Genomic DNA, 21,443 nt, shown 5'->3' with positions numbered 1-21,443 from the left:
CAACAGTAATGGTGTGACGTACTATGAATTGGTTGTCCAAGGTATAACCATCACCTCTGAGATTTATTGTCAACAACTGAGATGTCTTGCAGATGCAATCCAAGAACATTGACCAGGGAGACTGCATGAAGTGATGCTGTTCCACAATAATGCCACCCGCATTTTGCTAGACTGGCAAAAAACACTATACAGGTGTTGGGTTGGGAAGTCAATCCACACCCACCATATTCTCTGGATCTTGTGTTCTCAGATTTTCATGTTCCCTACTCTCTATTGAACAGCGCACAAGAAACTTCCTTCTCGATGAAAATGTGCTCTGAATGCGGTTAGACGAGTACTTTGCCTCAAAACTGTGTGATTTCTACAGTCATAGAACTGAAAAGTTACCCCTGTGTTGGCAGACTTTTGTCAGTAGTGGAAGAGAATATATTATTGGTGGGTAAAGTCTTTGTTATGTGTATACGTTGCGGTTATCAAACTCGCAGAGAAATCCTATGAACTTATTCATCAGCCCAGTAGATTATTATTAAAGCTATTATAAGAATGTGTCAGCAATATTTAAGAAGACAGTTTTTGTGATGTCTTGTGACTTATCTACTAGGTTCCACAGATATGAAAATAAAGTAGCAATGCAAGCAGCCTCATTTAAGTTCAGTCTTTGGATATGTTTACCTCACAAGAGGAATATAAGAGCTTAAAATGGCAGCAGGGAGACAGGAGACAGCACTAAGGAGACCAATTCCGAGGAGCCTCTCTACCTTGTGTGTGACCCCTGAGCTTGTCATTTGTTCTCTCTCTAGCCCTCCTCGACTTTCCATTATCTGTTCTCCCCTGATAGCACCATATGGGGTCCTGGTAAGTAACAACACAATATAGGAATCTGTGGAGAGAATCAACTCAAAGCTGTTAATACAGATAAACAGAGTCAAGAGAATTGTCTGTGATACTATCCCAAGAAAGAAATTGTAGATGTTTTTGTTATAACTTGCAAGAAATATGTTTTAAGTTATAATTGTAAAATTGTGTAAACTTTTCAATAAATACATCCACATTACATTGTTATAATTAAAGAAGTAACAGTTTTAAAATAATTTACAGTAATTCTACTTCCTTAATTAACCATCTTTCACATCGAGCTTGTCAGTTTTTGCAACAGATGACACTATTTGTCTAGTATGTTATGAGATACGTTTCATTTGAAATTGCGGGTACTGCAAGCACATACCATTGAAGTGTCACTGGACATAGATAAATTTTTTCCCATGTAACGTACAAGTGCAAAACAGATATGATTATAAAACCTATCTACAGTGTTTTGATCACTATAAAGTAAAAAAAAATGATCTATGTATTTTGGCCTACTTCACTTCACGTGTCATTACCTGGAAAGAACAAACTGGAAATCTTCTCGTACACAAGCTACTGAAAGAATGTTGCTCTCAAATGGTCCATTTCAGTGAGTGGGAGTACCATGATGTGTCATGAGTTGTTGGTCTGACAGGCTGTGTCATAAAAATGTTGTTCTAGGAGCAGCTACGTCTTAACAAGCGGATAGCTCTTCATATGTGTGATGAGCTCGACTGCACACTTTATGCCATACAACTTGTATGTTTCAGTGTGACTCTCATTCACCACAAAATTTTCATTCTTCCTCACTTACCTCTCTATAGAGACAATTAATGCACACATTTGAAATTTCACAAGTTCGAGATTTATTTCATTTTTAAGATAATTTGCACACATTGCCCATAATGGAAACTTTTTGGTTGTGCATAGCCTCCTCAGTTCTTGTGTAGCATATACGCTACCTCCAATTATTATTATTATTATTATTATTTCTTTACTTTCTCAGACGTTAAGTCTGGTTAAAAATGGGACGTGACGCGGACCTTGATCAAGCGTCACTTCCTTTTAACTGTACGGTATATGTTATATTGCATTTAGGAACTTTCGGGTAATTGAACATGTATCAATAATTACGGATTTCTGTAATTGTATATATAAGTTTGGATGTAGCTGTATTGTATTGATGTAATGGTGGATATTGTGTGGTATGACTCCTGTAGTTGATAGTATGATTGGTATGATGTCAACTTTATTCTGATGCCACATGTCCTTGACTTCCTCAGCCAGTTGGATGTATTTTTCAATTTTTTCTCCTGTTTTCTTTTGTATATTTGTTGTATTGGGTATGGATATTTCGATTAGTTGTGTTAATTTCTTCTTTTTATTGGTGAGTATGATGTCAGGTTTGTTATGTGGTGTTGTTTTATCTGTTATAATGGTTCTGTTCCAGTATAATTTGTATTCATCATTCTCCAGTACATTTTGTGGTGCATACTTGTATGTGGGAACATGTTGTTTTATTAGTTCATGTTGTATGGCAAGTTGTTGATTTATTATTTTTGCTACATTGTCATGTCTTCTGGGGTATTCTGTATTTGCTAGTATTGTACATCCGCTTGTTATGTGATCTACTGTTTCTGTTTGTTGTTTGCAAAGTCTGCATTTATCTGTTGTGGTATTGGGATCTTTAATAATATGCTTGCTGTAATATCTGGTGTTTATTGTTTGATCCTGTATTGCAATCATGAATCCTTCCGTCTCACTGTATATATTGCCTTTTCTTAGCCATGTGTTAGATGCGTCTTGATCGATGTGTGGCTGTGTTAGATGATACGGGTGCTTGCCATGTAGTGTTTTCTTTTTCCAATTTACTTTCTTCGTATCTGCTGATGTTACATGATCTAAAGGGTTGTAAAGGTGGTTATGAAATTGCAGTGGTGTAGCCGATGTATTTATATGAGTGATTGCTTTGTGTATTTTGCTAGTTTCTGCTCGTTCTAGAAAGAATTTTCTTAAATTGTCTACCTGTCCATAATGTAGGTTTTTTATGTCGATGAATCCCCGTCCTCCTTCCTTTCTGCTTAATGTGAATCTTTCTGTTGCTGAATGTATGTGATGTATTCTATATTTGTGGCATTTTGATTGTGTAAGTGTATTGAGTGCTTCTAGGTCTGTGTTACTCCATTTCACTACTCCAAATGAGTAGGTCAATATTGGTATAGCATAAGTATTTATAGCTTTTGTCTTGTTTCTTGCTGTCAATTCTGTTTTCAGTATTTTTGTTAGCCTTTGTCTATATTTTTCTTTTAGTTCTTCTTTAATATTTGTATTATCTATTCCTATTTTTTGTCTGTATCCTAGATATTTATAGGCATCTGTTTTTTCCATCGCTTCTATGGAGTCACTGTGGTTATTCAATATGTAATCTTCTTGTTTAGTGTGTTTTCCCTTGACTATGCAACTTTTCTTACATTTGTCTGTTCCAAAAGCCATATTTATATCATTGCTGAATACTTCTGTTATCTTTAGTAATTGGTTGAGTTGTTGATTGGTTGCTGCCAGTAGTTTTAGATCATCCATATATAGCAAATGTGTGATTTTGTGTGGGTATGTTCCAGTAATATTATATCCATAATTTGTATTATTTAGCATGTTGGATAGTGGGTTCAGAGCAAGACAGAACCAGAAAGGACTTAATGAGTCTCCTTGGTATATTCCACGCTTAATCTGTATTGGCTGTGATGTGATGTTATCTGAATTTGTTCGAATATTAAGTGTGGTTTTCCAGTTTTTCATTACTATGTTTAGAAACTGTATCAATTTAGGATCTACTTTGTATATTTCCAATATCTGTAGTAACCATGAGTGGGGTACACTATCAAAGGCTTTTTGGTAATCAATGTATGCGTAGGGTAGCGACCGTTGTTTAGTTTTAGCTTGATATGTCACCTCTGTATCTATTATCAGTTGCTCTTTACATCCTCGTGCTCCTTTGCAGCAGCCTTTTTGTTCTTCATTTATAATTTTGTTCTTTGTTGTATGTGTCATTAATTTCTGTGTAATGACTGAAGTTAATATTTTGTAGATTGTTGGTAGGCATGTTATGGGGCGATATTTAGCTGGGTTTGCTGTGTCTGCTTGATCTTTAGGTTTCAGATAGGTTATGCCATGTGCAAGTGTATCAGGGAATGTGTATGGGTCTGCAATGTAACTGTTAAATAATTTAGTTAGATGTGAATGTGTTGAGGTGAACTTCTTTAGCCAGTAATTTGCTATTTTATCATTTCCAGGGGATTTCCAATTGTGTGTAGAATTAATTGCTTGGGTGACTTCATGTTGCAAAATTATCACTTCAGGCATTTGTGGTATCATTATTATTATTATTATTATTATTATTATTATTGTTATTTATTTCCTTTCTCAGACGTTATGTCTGGTTAAAAATGGAAAGTGATGCAGACCTTGATCAAGCGTGACTTCCTTTTAACTGTACGGTATATGTTACATTGCATTTAGGAACTTTTGGGTAATTGAACATGTGTCAATAATTACAGATTTCTGTAGTTGTATATATACGTTTGGATGTAGCTGTATTGTGTTGATGTACTGGTGGATATTGTGTGGTATGGCTCCTGTAGTTGATAGTATAAATGGTATAATGTCAACTTTATCCTGATGCCACATGTCCTTGACTTCCTCAGCCAGTTGGATGTATTTTTCAATTTTTTCTTCTGTTTTCTTCTGTATATTTGTTGTATTGGGTATGGATATTTCGATTAGTTGTGTTAATTTCTTCTTTTTATTGGTGAGTATGATGTCAGGTTTGTTATGTGGTGTTGTTTTATCTGTTATAATAGTTATGTTCCAGTATAATTTGTATTCATAATTCTCCAGTACATTTTGTGGTGCATACTTGTATGTGGGAACGTGTTGGTTTATTAGTTTGTATTGTATGGCAAGTTGTTGATGTATTATTTTAGCTACATTGTCATGTCTTGCGGGGTATTCTCTATTTGCTAGTATTGTACATCCACTTGTGATGTGATCTACTGTTTCTATTTGTTGTTTGCAAAGTCTGCATTTATCTGTTGTGGTATTGGGATCTTTAATAGTATGCTTGCTGTAATATCTGGTGTTTATTGTTTGATCCTGTATTGCAATCATGAATCTTTCTGTCTCACTGTATACATTGCCTTTTCTTAGCCATGTGTTGGATGTGTCTTGATCGATGTGTGGCTGTGTTAGATGATACGGGTGCTTGCCATGTAGTGTTTTCTTTTTCCAATTTACTTTCTTCACATCTGTTGATGTTATGTGATCTAAAGGGTTGAAGAAGCGGTTATGAAATTGCAGTGGTGTAGCCGATGTATTTATATGATTCATTGCTTTGTGTATTTTGCTAGTTTCTGCTCATTCTATAAAGAATTATCTTAAACTGTCTACCTGTCCATAATGTAGGTTTTTTATGTCGATAAATCCCCTTCCTCCTTCCTTTCTGCTTAATTTGAATCTTTCTGTTGCTGAATGTATGTGATGTATTCTATATTTGTGGCATTGTGATTGTGTAAGTGTATTGAGTGCTTCTAGGTCTGTGTTACTCCATTTCACTACTCCAAATGAGTAGGTCTATATTGGTATAGCATAAGTATTTATAGCTTTTGTCTTGTTTCTTGCTGTCAATTCTGTTTTCAGTATTTTTGTTAGTCTTTGTCTATATTTTCTTTTAGTTCTTCTTTAATATTTGTATTATCTATTCCTATTTTTTGTCTGTATCCTAGATATTTATAGGCATTTGCTTTTTCCATTGCTTCTATGCAGTCACTGTGGTTATCCGATATGTAGTCTTCTTGTTTAGTGTGTTTTCCCTTGACTATGCTATTTTTCTTACATTAGTCTGTTCCAAAAGCCATATTTATATCATTGCTGAATGCTTCTGTCATCTTTAGTAATTGGTTGAGTTGTTGATTTGTTGCTGCTAGTAGTTTTAGATCATCCATGTATAGCAAATGTGTGATTTTGTGTTGGTATGTTCCAGTAATATTATATCCACAATTTGTATTATTTAGCATGTTGGACAGTGGGTTCAGAGCAAGGCAGAACCAGAAAGGACTTAATGGGTCTCCTTGGTATATTCCACACTTAATCTGTATTGGCTGTGATGTGATATTATTTGAATTTGTTTGGATATTAAGTGTAGTTTTCCAATTTTTCATTACTATGTTTAGGAACAGTATCAATTTAGGATCTACTTTGTATACTTCCAATATCTGTAGCAACCATGAGTGGGGTACACTATCAAAAGCTTTTTGGTAATCAATGAATGCGTAGTGCAGTGACCTTTGTTTAGTTTTAGCTTGATATGTCACCTCTGTATCTATTATTAGTTGCTCTTTACATCCTCGTGCTCCTTTGCAGCAGCCTTTTTGTTCTTCATTTATAATTTTGTTCTGTGTTGTATGTATCATTAATTTCTGTGTAATGACTGAAGTTAATATTTTGTATTTTGTTGGTAGGCATGTTATGGAGCGATATTTTGCTGGGTTTGCTGTGTCTGCTTGATCTTTAGGTTTCAGATAAGTTATTCCTTGTGTAAATGTATCGGACTGCGTATGGGTATGCAATGTAACTATTAAATAATTTAGTTGGATGTGAATGTGTTGAGGTGAACTACTTTAGCCAGAAATTTGCTATTTTATTTTTTCCAGGGCTTTCCAATTGTGATTAGAATTAATTGCCTGGGTGACTTCATGTTGCAAAATTATCACTTCAGGCATTTGTGGTATCATCTTGTATGTGTCTGTTTCTGCTTGTATCCACCGTGCATGTCTGTTATGTTGTACTGGGTTTGACCATATGTTGCTCCAGAAGTGTTCCATGTCTTATGTTTGGTGGATTCTCTATTTCAATGTGTGTTTTATCTACTGTCGGATAAAATTTCTTTTGGTTTGTATTGAATGTTTGGTTTTGTTTCCGTCTATTTTCACTTTTTTTTGTCTTCTAAGTCGTATGGCCAATGCTTGTAATTTCTGCTTTTCATCTAATTGCTATATCGCTTCTTGTTATAACATTTTATCTAACCTTTTTCATTTTTTGTCCGATATTTCATTTTTTATAAATTGTGTTAGCTGTCCGATGTCTTTTTTCAGTTTTTCTATTCTGATCTGTAGCCTGTGTTGCCATGCTGGTTTTGTGGGTTTCTTCTGTGTGTTGGTTGGTTCAGATCTCTGCCTAGTGTGTATATTTAGTGTAGTGGGTGCTCCTATATAAACCAGTAGTTGTAACTATTCCATAGTTGTGTTTTCATTTATTTTGTTGTGTATGATTGTGTTGATAGTTGTTATTGTTTCAACTTGTGGGTTATTTGGTGGTCTATGCAAGAATGGTCTGACGTCTGTATTTGTGTCTTTGTTTTCTATATGTTGTTGTTGTGGTCTTCAGTCCTGAGACTGGTTTGATGCAGCTCTTCATGCTACTCTATCCTGTGCAAGCTTCTTCATCTCCCAGTACCTACTGCAACCTACATCCTTCTGAATCTCCTTAGTGTATTCATCTCTTGGTCTCCCTCTACGATTTTTACCCTCCACGCTGCCCTCCAATACTAAATTGGTGATCCCTTGATGCCTCAGAACATGTCCTACCAACCAATCCCTTCTTCTGGTCAAGTTGTGCCACAAACTTCTCTTCTCCGCAATCCTATTCAATACTTCCTCATTAGTTAAGTGATCTACCCATCTAATCTTCAGCATTCTTCTGTAGCACCACATTTTGAAAGCTTCTATTTTCTTCTTGTCCAAACTATTTATTGTCCATGTTTCACTTCCATACATGGCTACACTCCATACAAATACTTTCAGAAATGACTTCCTGACACTTAAATGTATACTCGATGTTAACAAATTTCTCTTCTTCAGAAACGCTTTCCTTGCCATTGCCAGCCTACATTTTATATCCTCTCTACTTCGACCATCATCAGTTACTTTGCCCCCCAAATAGCAAAACTGCTTTACTACTTTAAGTGTCTCATTTCCTAATCTAATTCCCTCAGCATCACCCGACTTATTTCGACTACATTCCATTATCCTCGTTTTGCATTTGTTGATGTTCATCTTATATCCTCCTTTCAAGACACTGTCCATTCCATTCAACTGCTCTTCCAAGTCCTTTGCTGTCTCTGACACAATTACAATGTCATCGGTTTCTTCCCCATGGATTTTAATACCTACTCCGAATTTTTCTTTTGTTTCCTTTACTGCTTGCTCAATATGCAGATTGAAAAACATCGGGGAGAGGCTACAACCCTGTCTTACTCCTTTCCCAACCACTGCTTCCCTTTCATTCCCCTCGACTCTTATAACTGCCATCTGGTTTCTGTACAAATTGTAAATAGCCTTTCGCTCCCTGTATTTTACCCCTGCCACCTTTAGAATTTGAAAGAGAGTATTCCAGTCAACATTGTCAAAAGCTTTCTCTAAGTCTACAAATGCTAGAAACGTAGGTTTGCCTTTCCTTAATCTTTCTTCTAACAAGGGAACCTCCCCATCGCACCCCCCTCAGATTTAGGTTTAAGTTGGCACAGTGGATAGGCCTTGAAAACTGAACACAGATCAATTGAGAAAACAGGAAGAAGTTGTGTGGAACTATGAAAAAAAGAAGCAAAATATACAAACTTAGTAGTCCATGCGCAAGATAGGCAACATCAAGGATAGTGTGAGCTCAGGAGTGCCGTGGTCCCGTGGTTAGCGTAAGCAGCGAGGTCCTTGGTTCAAGTCTTCCTTAGAGTGAAAAGTTTACTTTCTTTATTTTCGCAAAGTTATGATCTGTCCGTTCGTTCATGGACGTCTCTGTTCATTGTAATAACTTTAGTGTCTGTGTTTTGCGACCGCACCGGAAAACCGTGCGATTAGTAGACGAAAGGACATGCCTCTCCAATGGGAACCGAAAACATTTGTTCGCGAGGTCATAGGTCAACCGATTCCTCCACAGGAAAACACGTCTGATATATTCTATACGACACTGGTGACGGCATGTGCTTCACATGACAGGAATATGTTGTCGACCCATCTAACTTGCACACTTGGCGAATGGGTAAAAAGATTCTTCTACCTTGCCCGATTTAGGTTTTCTTGTGGATGTGATAATCACTCCCAAAAAAGTGATGAAAACATAAGAGTTTGTCACATAAACTGCAACCAATGAATGCAACGGTTACACAGTCACAGTTTTCCCTGTGTTCTGTCAAAACATATGTTTTTAACATTTTCCAATTTTTCCATGTGTAGACCGTCAAATCCTGCATATGTCCAAGCAAATCTGACCATGTCCGGGAATTTTGGAGAGCGAAGTTGATTATGTGTGAGTGCCTGAACTTTGGTAATTGTCTGAAAATAAAAAAATTAAACTTTTCACTCGAGGGAAGACTTGAACCGAGGACCTCTCGTTCGCAGCTGCACACGCTAACCACGGAACCACGGCGCTCCTGAGCTCACACTATCCTTGATGTTGCTTATCTTGCGCATGGAGTACTCAGTTTGTATATTTTGCTTATTTTTTCATAGTTCCACACAACTTCTTCCGGTTTTCTCAATTGATCTGTGTCCAGTTTTTCAAGGCCTATCCACTGTGCCAACTTAGAACTAAATCTGAGGGGGGTGTGATGGGGAGGTTCCCTTGTAAGATAAGTTGTAAGGTCAGTATTGCCTCACGTGTTCCAGTATTTCTACGGAATCCAAACTGATCTTCCCCGAGGTCGGCTTCTACTAGTTTTTCCATTCGTCTGTAAAGAATTCGTTTTAGTATTTTGCAGCTGTGGCTTATTAAACTGATTGTTCAGTAATTTTCACATCTGTCAACACCTGCTTTCTTTGGGATTGGAATTATTATATTTTTCTTGAAGTCTGAGGGTATTTCGCTTGCTTCATACATCTTGCTCACCAGATGGTAGAGTTTTGTCAGGACTGGCTCTCCCAAGGCCGTCAGTAGTTCCAATGGAATGTTGTCTACTCCAGGGGCCTTGTTTCGACTCAGGTCTTTCAGTGCTCTGTCAAACTCTTCATGCAATATCGTATCTCCCATTTCATCTTCATCTACATCCTCTTCCATTTCCATAATATTGTCCTCAAGTACATCGCCCTTGTATAAACTCTCTATATACTCCTTCCACCTTTCTGCTTTCCCTTCTTTGCTTAGAACTGGGTTTCCATCTGAGCTCTTGATATTCATACAAGTGGTTCTCTTCTCTCCAAAGGTCTCTTTAATTTTCCTGTAGGCAGTATCTATCTTACCCCTAGTGAGACAAGCCGCTACATCCTTACATTTGTCCTCTAGCCATCCCTGCTTAGCCATTTTGCACTTCCTGTCGATCTCATTTTTGAGACGTTTGTATTCCTTTTTGCCTGCTTCATTTACTGCATTTTTATATTTTCTCCTTTCATCAATTAAATTCAATATTTCTTCTATTACCCAAGGATTTCTACTAGCCCTCGTCTTTTTACCTTCTTGATCCTCTGCTGCCTTCACTACTTCATCCCTGAAAGCTACCCATTCTTCTTCTACTGTATTTCTTTCCCCCATTCCTGTCAATTGTTCCCTTATGCTCACCCTGAAACTATGTACACCCTCTGGTTCTTTCAGTTTATCCAGGTCCCATCTCCTTAAATTCCCACCTTTTTGCAGTTTCTTCAGTTTTAATCTACAGGTCATAACCAATAGATTGTGGTCAGAGTGCACATCTGCCCCTGGAAATGTCTTACAATTTAAAACCTGGTTCCTAAATCTCTGTCTTATCATTATATAATCTATCTGATACCTTCTAATATCTCCAGGCTTCTTCCATGTATGCAACCTCCTTTCATTATTGTTGTACCAAGTGTTAGCTATGATTAAGTTATGCTCTGTGCAAAATTCTGGCAGGCAGCTTCCTCTTTCATTTTTTACCCCCCAATCCACATTGACATGCTACATTTCCAGGGGCAGATGCGAAATCTAACCACCATCTATCGGTTATGAGCTGAAGAAACTGCACAAATTTGGGAATTTAAGGAGATGGGACCTGGATAAACTGACAGATCCAGAGGTTGTAGAGAGTTTCAGGGAGAACATTAGGGAACGATTGACAGGAATGGGGGAAAGAAATACAGTAGAAGAAGAATGGATAGCTTTGAGGGATGAAGTAGTGAAGGCAGCAGAGGATCAAGAAGGTAAAAAGACGAGGGCTAGTAGAAATCCTTGGGTAATAGAAGAAATATTGAATTTAATTGATGAATGGAGAAAATATAAAAATTCAGTAAATGAAGCTAGCAAAAATGAATACAAACGTCTCAAAAATGAGATCGACAGGAAGTGCAGAACGGCTAAGCAGGGATGGCTAGAGGACAGATGTAAGGATGTAGCGGCTTGTCTCACTAGGGGTAAGATAGATACTGCCTACAGGAAAATTAAAGAGACTTTTCGAGATAAGAGAACCACTTGTATGAATATCAAGAGCTCAGATGGAAACCCAGTTCTAAGCAAAGAAGGGAAAGCAGAAAGGTGGAAGGAGTATATAGAGGGTTTATACAAGGGCGATGTACTTGAGGACAATATTATGGAAATGGAAGAGGATGTAGATGAAGATGAAATGGGAGATACGATATTGCATGAAGAGTTTGACAGAGCACTGAAAGACCTGAGTCGAAACAAGGCTCCCGGAGTAGACAACATTCCATTGGAACTACTGACGGCCTTGGGAGAGCCAGTCCTGACAAAACTCTACCATCTGGTGAGCAAGATGTATGAAGCAGGCGAAATACCCTCAGACTTCAAGAAGAATATAGTAATTCCAATCCCAAAGAAAGCAGGTGTTGACAGATGTGAAAATTACCGAACAATCAGTTTAATAAGCCACAGCTGCAAAATACTAAAACGAATTCTTTACAGACGAATGGAAAAACTAGTAGAAGCCGACCTCGGGGAAGATCAGTTTGGATTCCGTAGAAATGTTGGAACACATGAGGCAATACTGACCCTACAACTTATCTTAGAAAACAAATTAAGGAAAGGCAAACCTACGTTTCTACTATTTGTAGACTTAGAGAAAGCTTTTGATGATTTTGACAGGAATACTCTCTTTCAAATTCTGAAGGTGGCAGGGGTAAAATACAGGGAGGGAAAGACTATTTACAATTTGAACAGAAACCAGATGGCAGTTATAAGAGTCGAGGGACATGAAAGGGAAGCAGTGGTTGGAGAAGGGAGTGAGACAGGGTTGTAGCCTCTCCCCGATGTTATTCAATCTGTATATTGAGCAAGCAGTAAAGAAAACAAAAGAAAAATTCGGAGTAGGTATTAAAATCCACAGAGAAGAAATAAAAACATTGAGGTTTGCCGATGACATTGTAATTGTGTCAGAGACAGCAAAGGACCTGGAAGAGCAGTTGAGCGGAATGGATAGTCTCTTGAAAGGAGGATATAAGATGAACACCAATAAAAGCAAAACGAGGATAATGGAATGTAGTTGAATTCAGTCAGATGATGCTGAGGGAATTAGATTAGGAAATGAGACACTTAAAGTAGTAAAGGAGTTTTGCTATTTGGGGAGCAAAATAACTGATGATGGTCGAAGTAGAGAGGATATAAAATGTAGACTTGCAATGGCGAGGAAAGCGTTTCTGAAGAAGAGAAATTTGTTGACATCGAGTATAGATTTCAGTATTAGGAAGTCTTTACTGAAAGTATTTCTGTGGAGTGTAGGCATGTGTGGAAGTGAAACACGGACAATAAATAGTTAGGACAAGAAGAGAATAGAAGCTTTCGAAATGTGGTGCTACAGAACACTTCTGAAGATTAGGTGGGTAGATCACATAACTAAAGAGGAGGTATCGGTTGGTAGGACATGTTCTGAGGCATCGAGGGATCACCAATTTAGTATTGGAGGGCAGCGTGGAGGGTAAAAATCATAGAGGAAGACCAAGAAATGAATACACTAAGCAAATTCAGAAGGATGTAGGTTGCAGTAGGTACTGGGGAATGAAGAAGATTGCATGGGATGGAGTAGCATGGAGAGCTGCATCAAACCAGTCTCAGGACTGAAGACCACAACAACAACGAATGGAAACACACACAAAGAATTACTTTGTATAATCACAGTTGCTTCACTGACCTACTTAATCTCACTAGTATATCTTCTCAGTTTGCAATTTATGACCGCAAAAAACAAGTTTATGTTGTTCAAGCCACACCTTTGGAATATCTCAGTAAAGTTTATTGTCCATTTCATTTCCTTATATGAACAAGTGTTGTAATTTGCATACACTTCATTAGTTAATGTTACATATTTTGTTTTAGTTAAAATTTGATTTGATTTATTATTGGTCCTGTAGATCATACAATTTGTACAGCAAGGCACATCATGATATAGGACAAGTCAATTTGAAAAATTATGTTAAGATGGTATTTGTCAAGAGATGACAGTAGTGGCACGTAACTCAAATGCAGAATATATATAGTATATATAGTCAAAATATAAAAAAATGTGGTGTGTGATGAGAGATGACGGTGGTTCATACTGCACATAGCAGAACACATATATGAGATACAGACAGAATATAGATAAGATAGAATAATTAAATTGTCTCACTAAGTAGAAACATCTACAACTGAATAAATGGATTATTGAAGGTGTAATATGCTGTAAAATGCTGTAGGACAGATGGAATAAAAGTATGCTGTCAGTCCTGTTTGTGGGCCAGTATAGTAAGAAAGATCTCCTAAGTGCAAAGCAGGCAGTACTGGCGTTCTTGGGTTGAAACAAAAACATGCAAACCCCGAACAAATGTTCCAACAGTAATAAAGTTTCATTCTTGATAATTTAGTCCTGTTTTCTTGCCGATTGGCAGTCATTGCCTCATCACTATTTCCTACCTGAGGCTAACTTAAGGTTATTCACACAAGGTCAGGTCCTGGCGCTACACCCATCATCTGCTTTGACCCATAATGTCATGGTGAGCCTTGATGTTTTTAAGTCTTTGTGTTTGTAGATTGTGTGTTGTAGTATTTGGTGGCTCTCTGTTGTGCTGTATCTTTCTTAGTAAGTAGTTTGACATGAATTGAATGTTTCATGTTGGTAATGAAAGGATTTGTGCTGGCTTTCTGGTAAGTTATTTTGAATTTGCGTATTTTGGCTGATGGATTCATTTGTACGTCTGGAAATATTAGTGCCGTGTGTTTCTTGTGGTCGGAGATCTAATCGCTTTGACCATTAGGCCTCGCGTCGCGTCGCATCACAGTCAGTGTAAACTTACAGTTACCCACCACAGCTCTCTACGGAAAACATTGAAGGCCGCCAATCTCCTACAAGGAGTGTACGCGCTGCCATCTGCCGGCAACGTGAAAGAATAGATTAATCATTAGAGGTTAACGTAAATGCCGCCAGATGTCCACATGAGTTACCATACTTTACTTCCATATATACTTGACTATGAAACTCACAAGTATGACAAATTGTTACACAATTGAAACAAAGATGGACGTTTGTGTGACATAGAACTTGTTGCAGGTTAAAAATGGATGATTCCTTAAATAAATTAGGAAAGATGTGGCTGTTCTCACAATGTATACTGCCAATAACATCTTTAAGTATAACGTTCTCGTTAAATAGTGCTCCTCATCACACCCCTGCCCTGGCGTACGGGACTACAAGTCCCACCGCACCTTCACCTGCCCATGTCAGGCAAAATTCTTCTGCCTGACTCATGTAGTACTATCACCGTCAGAGGGTGGTACGGGACTACAAGTCCCACCGCCACACCTCCAAAGTGAATTGCAGTGACGGAGTCACTGCCCTGTGGAAATTTACTGCCTCACCAACACAGTTAGACCGCAATAGACCGGTGATGCTGTATTGTAACATATCACCCCGGACTACAAGTCCATTAAAAAAAAAAAAAAAAAAAAAAATAGTGCTGTTTCCAACTACAGTGCTTCGCTCCAACCCGAACGATTTGTGTGGGGTGAGTTAAGACTCGGTATATTTGTGGAAGAGGATGTGCAAGCACGTCCTCTCATGTAGAAATTAATTGCTAATTGGATTGCGTTAGGCTCAACGTCTGGGTATGTTAGTTTGGGATGCAGACGTCAGCTGCTACCCTGCACTTCAAATGTTACGGACGTAAGAGAATTCGTTCGTAATTTTTATGCTAGGGATTTAGCATTACATAATTATATACGAGTAGTTCGGCTGACACCGTGGACACCACAAGAAAATGGGCAGAGGAAGGAATACGAGGGGAAGCATGCAAGGCTTGTATATATGGCATCTGAGGTACTCCTCTTCTGTGCTAAAGCATATGTAGCTGCAAGAATGTGTAAGTACAAATCAATCACATTGTGTATACATCTCAAAACTTAATGCAGTTTAACTATATAGCGTTGGCGAAACAGAACTCGGTACTTGCAGTTAATGATTATCATCTGACAATCCTCGTATGCATGTGATGGCCAGTAGGGACTAAAAAATGAGCATCAGTACAACTCAGCCACATGAATCAGTTATGCACGAAACAGTATTTATTTAGATATGATAACAAACCAGGTGCAGATATGGTTCCCTCAGAAGTGAAAAGCCACTTCTTTTCCCAAAAGTCTGATCAAACCCTATCTCTAATGACCATGGCCATCAACAGGACGTACAAAACTGCACTTATTTCCATTACAAAACAATATTGTAAATCTGTAACGATACTGTTATAAATTTGGCAAAAGAATATGCTAGTACAAATATTTATCTCTAAGGGCACCCTGACCCAGGAGCAAGGCACCATCCCGTTCCTCCTCCAGCTCTCATCAAAAGGAAAAATAAAGTATAGTCAGGCGTTTTTCTTTCAAGACAATGATTTAAAAGGTAGATTTTCTCAGATTTTTGACAGGGATGGAGCTGGAACTTTTTTTTTTTTTATGGCTACTTAAAAGTCGCCATTTGAAAAGTGTACTTCAGTAGCTCTGACATTTTCGTTGGCATACAAATGTGCGGGGATATAAAATAACAGATGTATACTACTAATGATTCTTTTAGGTAGTACCAGGTATTTTATCAGTTCATTGAATACAGAAATAAACAGTATAGAAAAGTATTGATATGGGATCTTTGCTTGTTGTTATATAGTTCCAAGATAATGTGCTTAGCCCTTAACTGCCGGTGCTAAAAGTACCCCGCAAACTGGAATTTCAAACAATGAAATTTGCATATTATGATAGGCAGCGTCCTAAATTTTGCTGAAATACACTGACCCATTGTACCAGATACAGAGATCATCTGAGAGCATTAAAAGGTAACAGCTCACACTCAACATTTGCAGGCCATCTAATAGCAGAGAGTCACCACCCAACAAAAACATACAATGATTCACAAGTTTTTAAAAATAGCAATAGTCTACACAGTGGAAGTTCCGGTTTAAAAATAAATATTTCGAAATTCGCGCGCCAGTGAACAAATCAACGCACAATGAAACAAATGAACAGCAAACAGTCGGACTAACATTCTAGATCATAACAGAAACATTTTATGCATTCGCTATGTAGATAAACGTGAGTCAAGCAGTCAGATCATCTCTTATAAAGAAAATAAGTCCCATATCACATCGTAAATAGCGAAAATAGACTGGAGGAAGCAATAATAGTGAGAAACAGTATAAATAACGCGAGTTTCGATCTGTAATGGAAGAGAAAAGGAAGCCATTGGTTTTGTTTTTCAAATGGCAGGTTGTAAGAAAATGTGTGGTATTACAAATTTACCAACAAAAGTGCACCTCGTTAGCATAATGTAAAGTATGCGCAGAACTGTGTAAAAAACTATTATCGAAACCTGTATTCTATGCCTAATATTCGTCACAACATAACCATTTAATGCGTAATGTATCGGGTAAGTGCCATTGTAACGCAAATTTCATGCCTAATGATCACTCCTTCAGGTGAAATTTGACCGTAACCGTAACATAATTATTTTCAGACTGGAAAAAACAAATGTCTCACTCGATGAACGCACAGAAAGAGAAGCAATTTGGGGAAAATCAAACAGCGTCTTGCATAAGGCGGCATTTTTGTCATCATTCGCGGAAAGAAGTAGAGCAACACAAAAAGGTGAGTTAAATACGTATTCACACAGTATAAGAATTCCATAAGTTAGATCTTCACTATCCAAAGAACAGAAAGTGTATGAAGGAGAAATCTGTTGATGAAGAATGTTGACGAGGACTTAAGTTGTAGGCAATTTGATGCAGTAAAATATCTGTGCTGTAAGGATATTTTTTCCCCTAACACATTTTTAACATCATACAGATTGCAGTAAACAACAGATGACAATTTCAAACTCACTTTCATTGAATGTTGTGGGCTGTGTAGTAGATTTATTGAGTTTTACCGTAGAACATACTGTGTATGTGAATGTTACTAAATACATGTTGTTTACCTTCTACTGTGTACGTAATGAAAAACAGTTTACTTCACCATTTACAGGTACTGGGATTGTCTTCTTCTGATACTTCGAGTAGAGAATTCAGAAAAGGTTTTTTGAATCTCTCTTTCATTTTTAGATGGTTAGATCGCATAACTAATGAGGAGGTATTGAATAGAATTTGGGAGAAGAGGAGTTTGTGGCACAACTCGACTAGAAGAAGGGATCAGTTGGTAGGACATGTTCTGAGGCATCAAGGAATCACCAATTTGGTACTGGAGGGCAGCATGGAGGGTAAAAACCGTAGAGGGAGACCAAGAGATGAATACACAAAGCAGATTCAGAAAGATGTAGGCTGCAGTAGGTAATGGGAGATGAAGCTTGCGCAGGATGGAGTAGCATGGAGAGCTGCATCAAACCAGTCTCAGGACTGAAGACCACAACAACTACTACTTTCATTTTGAGTGTAAGCAATGGATGAGCTACAAGATCTACGTACAAAAGAGATTCCAGTTGCAGACTGCCTTCAGTGAAACCTCAACACATGTTAGCAACTGCATTATTTCTTAATTAAAATATCTCTTGTGGGCAAAGGTAATTAAAAATTCTTGCTATTGCATTCCTTTTCAGGTCACACGATTTAGTTCTGCCAGCAGCTGAGAGGCACCATTGTGTTCACTGCCCTGCTTCTTGCTCTTGTGGAATATGTAATGCACACAAAGAAGATTGCTGTTGTGCATTACCTGGTTGTGTAACACTGAGGTATGTTAAGAGAGAACACATATTTGCATCAGTGCATATCACTTTGAAATGTTTCAATCCTTACCATGTCAAGCTTCTCCATCCATTTATCATTGTAAACTGAAAATTTAAAATCTCAACAGCGATGGTGCATCAGAATATGAAATTGTATGCATCTTAACTGAAAACACGGACACATGACCTTGCTAATTATGGGCAGTTTATTGCCATAACGTGTATAGTATGGTTTGCTGACAGATAAGATTCACAAATACATACAAAGTTATAATTAATTGTTCCCAGCCCACTTAGATATACATACATTGATGATGTCTCAGTACGTAATTGCTCACCCGCCATTGTCTTTACATTAATGCACTCCTTGATGATTTCTACAATATTCTTATGTGATACACTTCACCTGATGTTTACATAGGTGTGCACCCTTACCATTGAAATAATCCATTCTCTTGTGCCCAACTGTCTTTTTTCACCTTCAAGTCCGAGAATTTATGGACTCACCCTTGGCAGCAACTCTTAACTTAGTGGTTTTGAATCAGTTGCAGGAGTATGAGACATTAGTAATACAAAAGAAAATATGTTCTAAAAGTAACCAGAGCAGATTTTTAGGGCTAATTAATTCTTGTATCAATAGATAGGTTTTGTAAAACACAAGGCACCACTTTTTTATATCATAACTTCATGTGCAACAACACTTCTCTGGCTTCTGATCATCACCATTTACTTTAACTTAATGAAAATTTCAGTTTCGTATATTTCCCTTAAAATCCAAAATATGGAAAATCTAAGAACTTCACCATATTCAGTAAATTTGTGTAATTCAGTTTTATCAGAACAGAAACAGTACAGGATATAAAAATGGTTGGTGTCTCGATATTGAGTTTTAATTAAATGGGCTACTAACTTTTGAATTATGGAAATAGAGGAGCATTTTTTCAAAACTCGATAAAGACAGCAGATACAGTTGTTCGTAAAATGAGTTTTTCTTTTTTCACCGAGGTGTGTTTGAATTGTTACATGACTACTAGATCTCACATACAGTAGTAAAGCATTGTAATGAAAAATATAAAAATTTAATTTTTATAGTGGTATATGATGGTGTGATTTTTCCACAAGTTGATAAATGCTTATGATTATTGCTGGTATAAGTTACATTGCCTTCTTTTAGTCTCTGTATTTTTTGTACAGCTAATATTTTATGTGCTGTAGTGTTTATTATGTACCTGCATTGTTGTGAAATGCAAATTTTTGCACATATTATTATATATAACATTTTTTAATTATAGTTTTTTTGTTTACTTTATTGATAATATAAACAATGCTAATAGATGATAGTGTACAACAATAATAGCAGAGCTAACTGTTTTAACATAATTGTTTAGCTTATATCATTATTATCAGCACCATATAAAGTATGAAATGAATAACACAAAAAGTGTTGCATGTTACAATGACATTATTTGTCTAGGACGTCTTTGTAAAACTCCTTTGCATCGTCTGGAATTTCAAAATACTTTGCAAGGCAGTCATATCTTTCCTCTTTTCTTTGCTGGCCATATTTTGTTTTGGTAAGAGGGTGGGTGTTAGCACTGTTGGATGGCATGATTTCTTTCAACTCAGGATGTCAACTTTTTATGGATCTCCAGAGTGTGTACTGACACATTAACAATTTTCTATGCTTTCTTGTAAGAGATGACACTTGGCTGTACATGTAGAATGACAGCTTGGATTTTAGTACTTTCCGTGTACTGTCTTTTAGAGTTTTAACAGTCCATCTGTGTTTAGAACTTTGAGTGTACCATACTCTTGTAAAAAATTGTAATATTCTTTAGGAGACAAGATGCTTTCTTTTTTTCTGTAAAACTTCTCAGTTGTACCGAACACACTGTCTGGAGGCACATAGCTATTGAATTTTGTGCTCCTTTCCAAGAACACTGTAACCATCACCATCATTCAGTTGTTTTTATTGTTGCTGCTGCGAGAATCTGAGAACGTATGTTTAGTATTGGTGCCGTCATTTGGTTGTTTTTTTTATCTAAAGTCCAAAAGAAAGTCCAGCAAAGACAAAGCTACTTGTTTGTGTCCTTTTGAAGATTCAGTCTCCAGCCAAATGGAGAAAACAGTGCTTTCACTTTTTTGCTCCTTAGTGTGGATCATGGGCATAGGAAACCTTACTGACTGATACTTTCGCAACAAGCTGGTTTTGCTGGAAGTCAAAACAAATCTGAATGACAATATGATTATCTTCTTTCTTTATATTGTAAAATCGCTTTGCATTAATTGTATGTAATCTGTGTCTAATTTGTAGTTCATTCTTCTCCTGCAGACATGTATATGTCTTTATGTCCTTTAAACCGACCTCACAAGTGGAGCAGGTGGTATAAGGTTTTCTGAATGATAGATTAAAACGTTTGTAAAATATATGCTTGTATGTGGATAAGGAGCATAGTTTCAGTCCTATATTGTGTTGTTCCTTCACAGAATCTCATAAACATTATTTTTAATGTGAGATCTGAAGGCAAATAACCTCTTGTAGACTTCCCCCTTCAATGATGACTCTCTCTGCGTTTACATTTTTTATATAATTCTTCATGGCACTAGTCACCACCTTATGATCCTTTCCCATTCTGTCACCTCCTCTCCCTTTCCTTGGCAACCTTCCTCTTTCATGGAACCTGCTTGCTAGATAGTATAACCTGTCATTTGACACAGAAAATACTCCTTGGGAAGTGGCACCACAAACAGGCACTACCTCACCTTTCCTTTTTTTTAATGGTATGCTTCATTGTTACTGTCACTGTTTTCTTCTTTTTTGGTTTCTGGCTGTTCGCTGCTTTTCGGTAAAGTGAAGAGATATTAAGAACTTTGAATGGAAACTCTATTTAATAATGTCACATGATGGTGAAAGTGGAAAATATCTTCATAGCAGGGTTCAGCAGCTTTACACTTTTTCATTTCTTTAGCTTTTCAAGGTGAAATGTGAAGTCTATGCTTTTTGCTTTGCGATTCAGGCCAATCTAAGCTCTCCTCGAATTGGAGTTTTTTCCCATCCGAACGTTCTTTGAATCGTATGCTGTTTCCAGAATGACAAGAATCATCATACATTTTGCTTCCACTTGCAGTACTTCTTTGTAGACATTAACAAGTGAATACTTGTCTAAAAGTATGCTGCAAATGTTCTGACAACAATGAACTCTGGTTTCAGTACTATTCCCACCAGTAAATATTGTTAAAAATGTGAGTAACATCACTTAACGCAACCAGTATACTGCATTGTTATTAACTGCTTGCTGTGGTAAGAGAGACAAAGTGCCTTTGTCGACTTGTGCTGTAACTCTAAGAATGCATATATCGTGTTTTGCTAAAACCTGGTGATTCGGAGTGTTCATAGCAGTAGTTGGCTTTTGCTAAA

At 37.2% G+C, this 21,443-nt stretch overlaps 1 protein-coding gene across 4 annotated transcripts in view; it reads left to right on the top strand.

Moving 5' to 3' along the window:
* Nucleotides 1–21,443, top strand: part of LOC126427124 (uncharacterized) — a 125,440-nt gene that overhangs the window by 68,645 nt on the left and 35,352 nt on the right. The window contains exons 1-3 of one of the 4 annotated variants that reach the window (XR_007576537.1): nt 16,263–16,738; nt 16,826–16,956; nt 17,900–18,031. The exons of 1 other annotated variant lie outside the window; for it this stretch is intronic. Coding sequence is in view for 1 of the 3 variants with exons in the window: in XM_050089351.1 (XP_049945308.1) it covers nt 17,814–17,815; nt 17,900–18,031 (134 nt within the window). In the remaining 2 variants the exon portion in view is untranslated. Of the gene's footprint in view, nt 1–16,262; nt 16,739–16,825; nt 16,957–17,687; nt 17,816–17,899; nt 18,032–21,443 lie in introns of those variants that run through there. 2 more of the 4 variants (XR_007576538.1, XM_050089351.1) reach the window with 2 other exon arrangements.

The sequence above is a fragment of the Schistocerca serialis genome, chromosome 11 (assembly GCF_023864345.2).
Source record: "Schistocerca serialis cubense isolate TAMUIC-IGC-003099 chromosome 11, iqSchSeri2.2, whole genome shotgun sequence".
NCBI classification, from domain to species: Eukaryota; Metazoa; Arthropoda; class Insecta; order Orthoptera; family Acrididae; genus Schistocerca; species Schistocerca serialis.
This window is presented reverse-complemented; position numbering and strand designations above follow the sequence as displayed.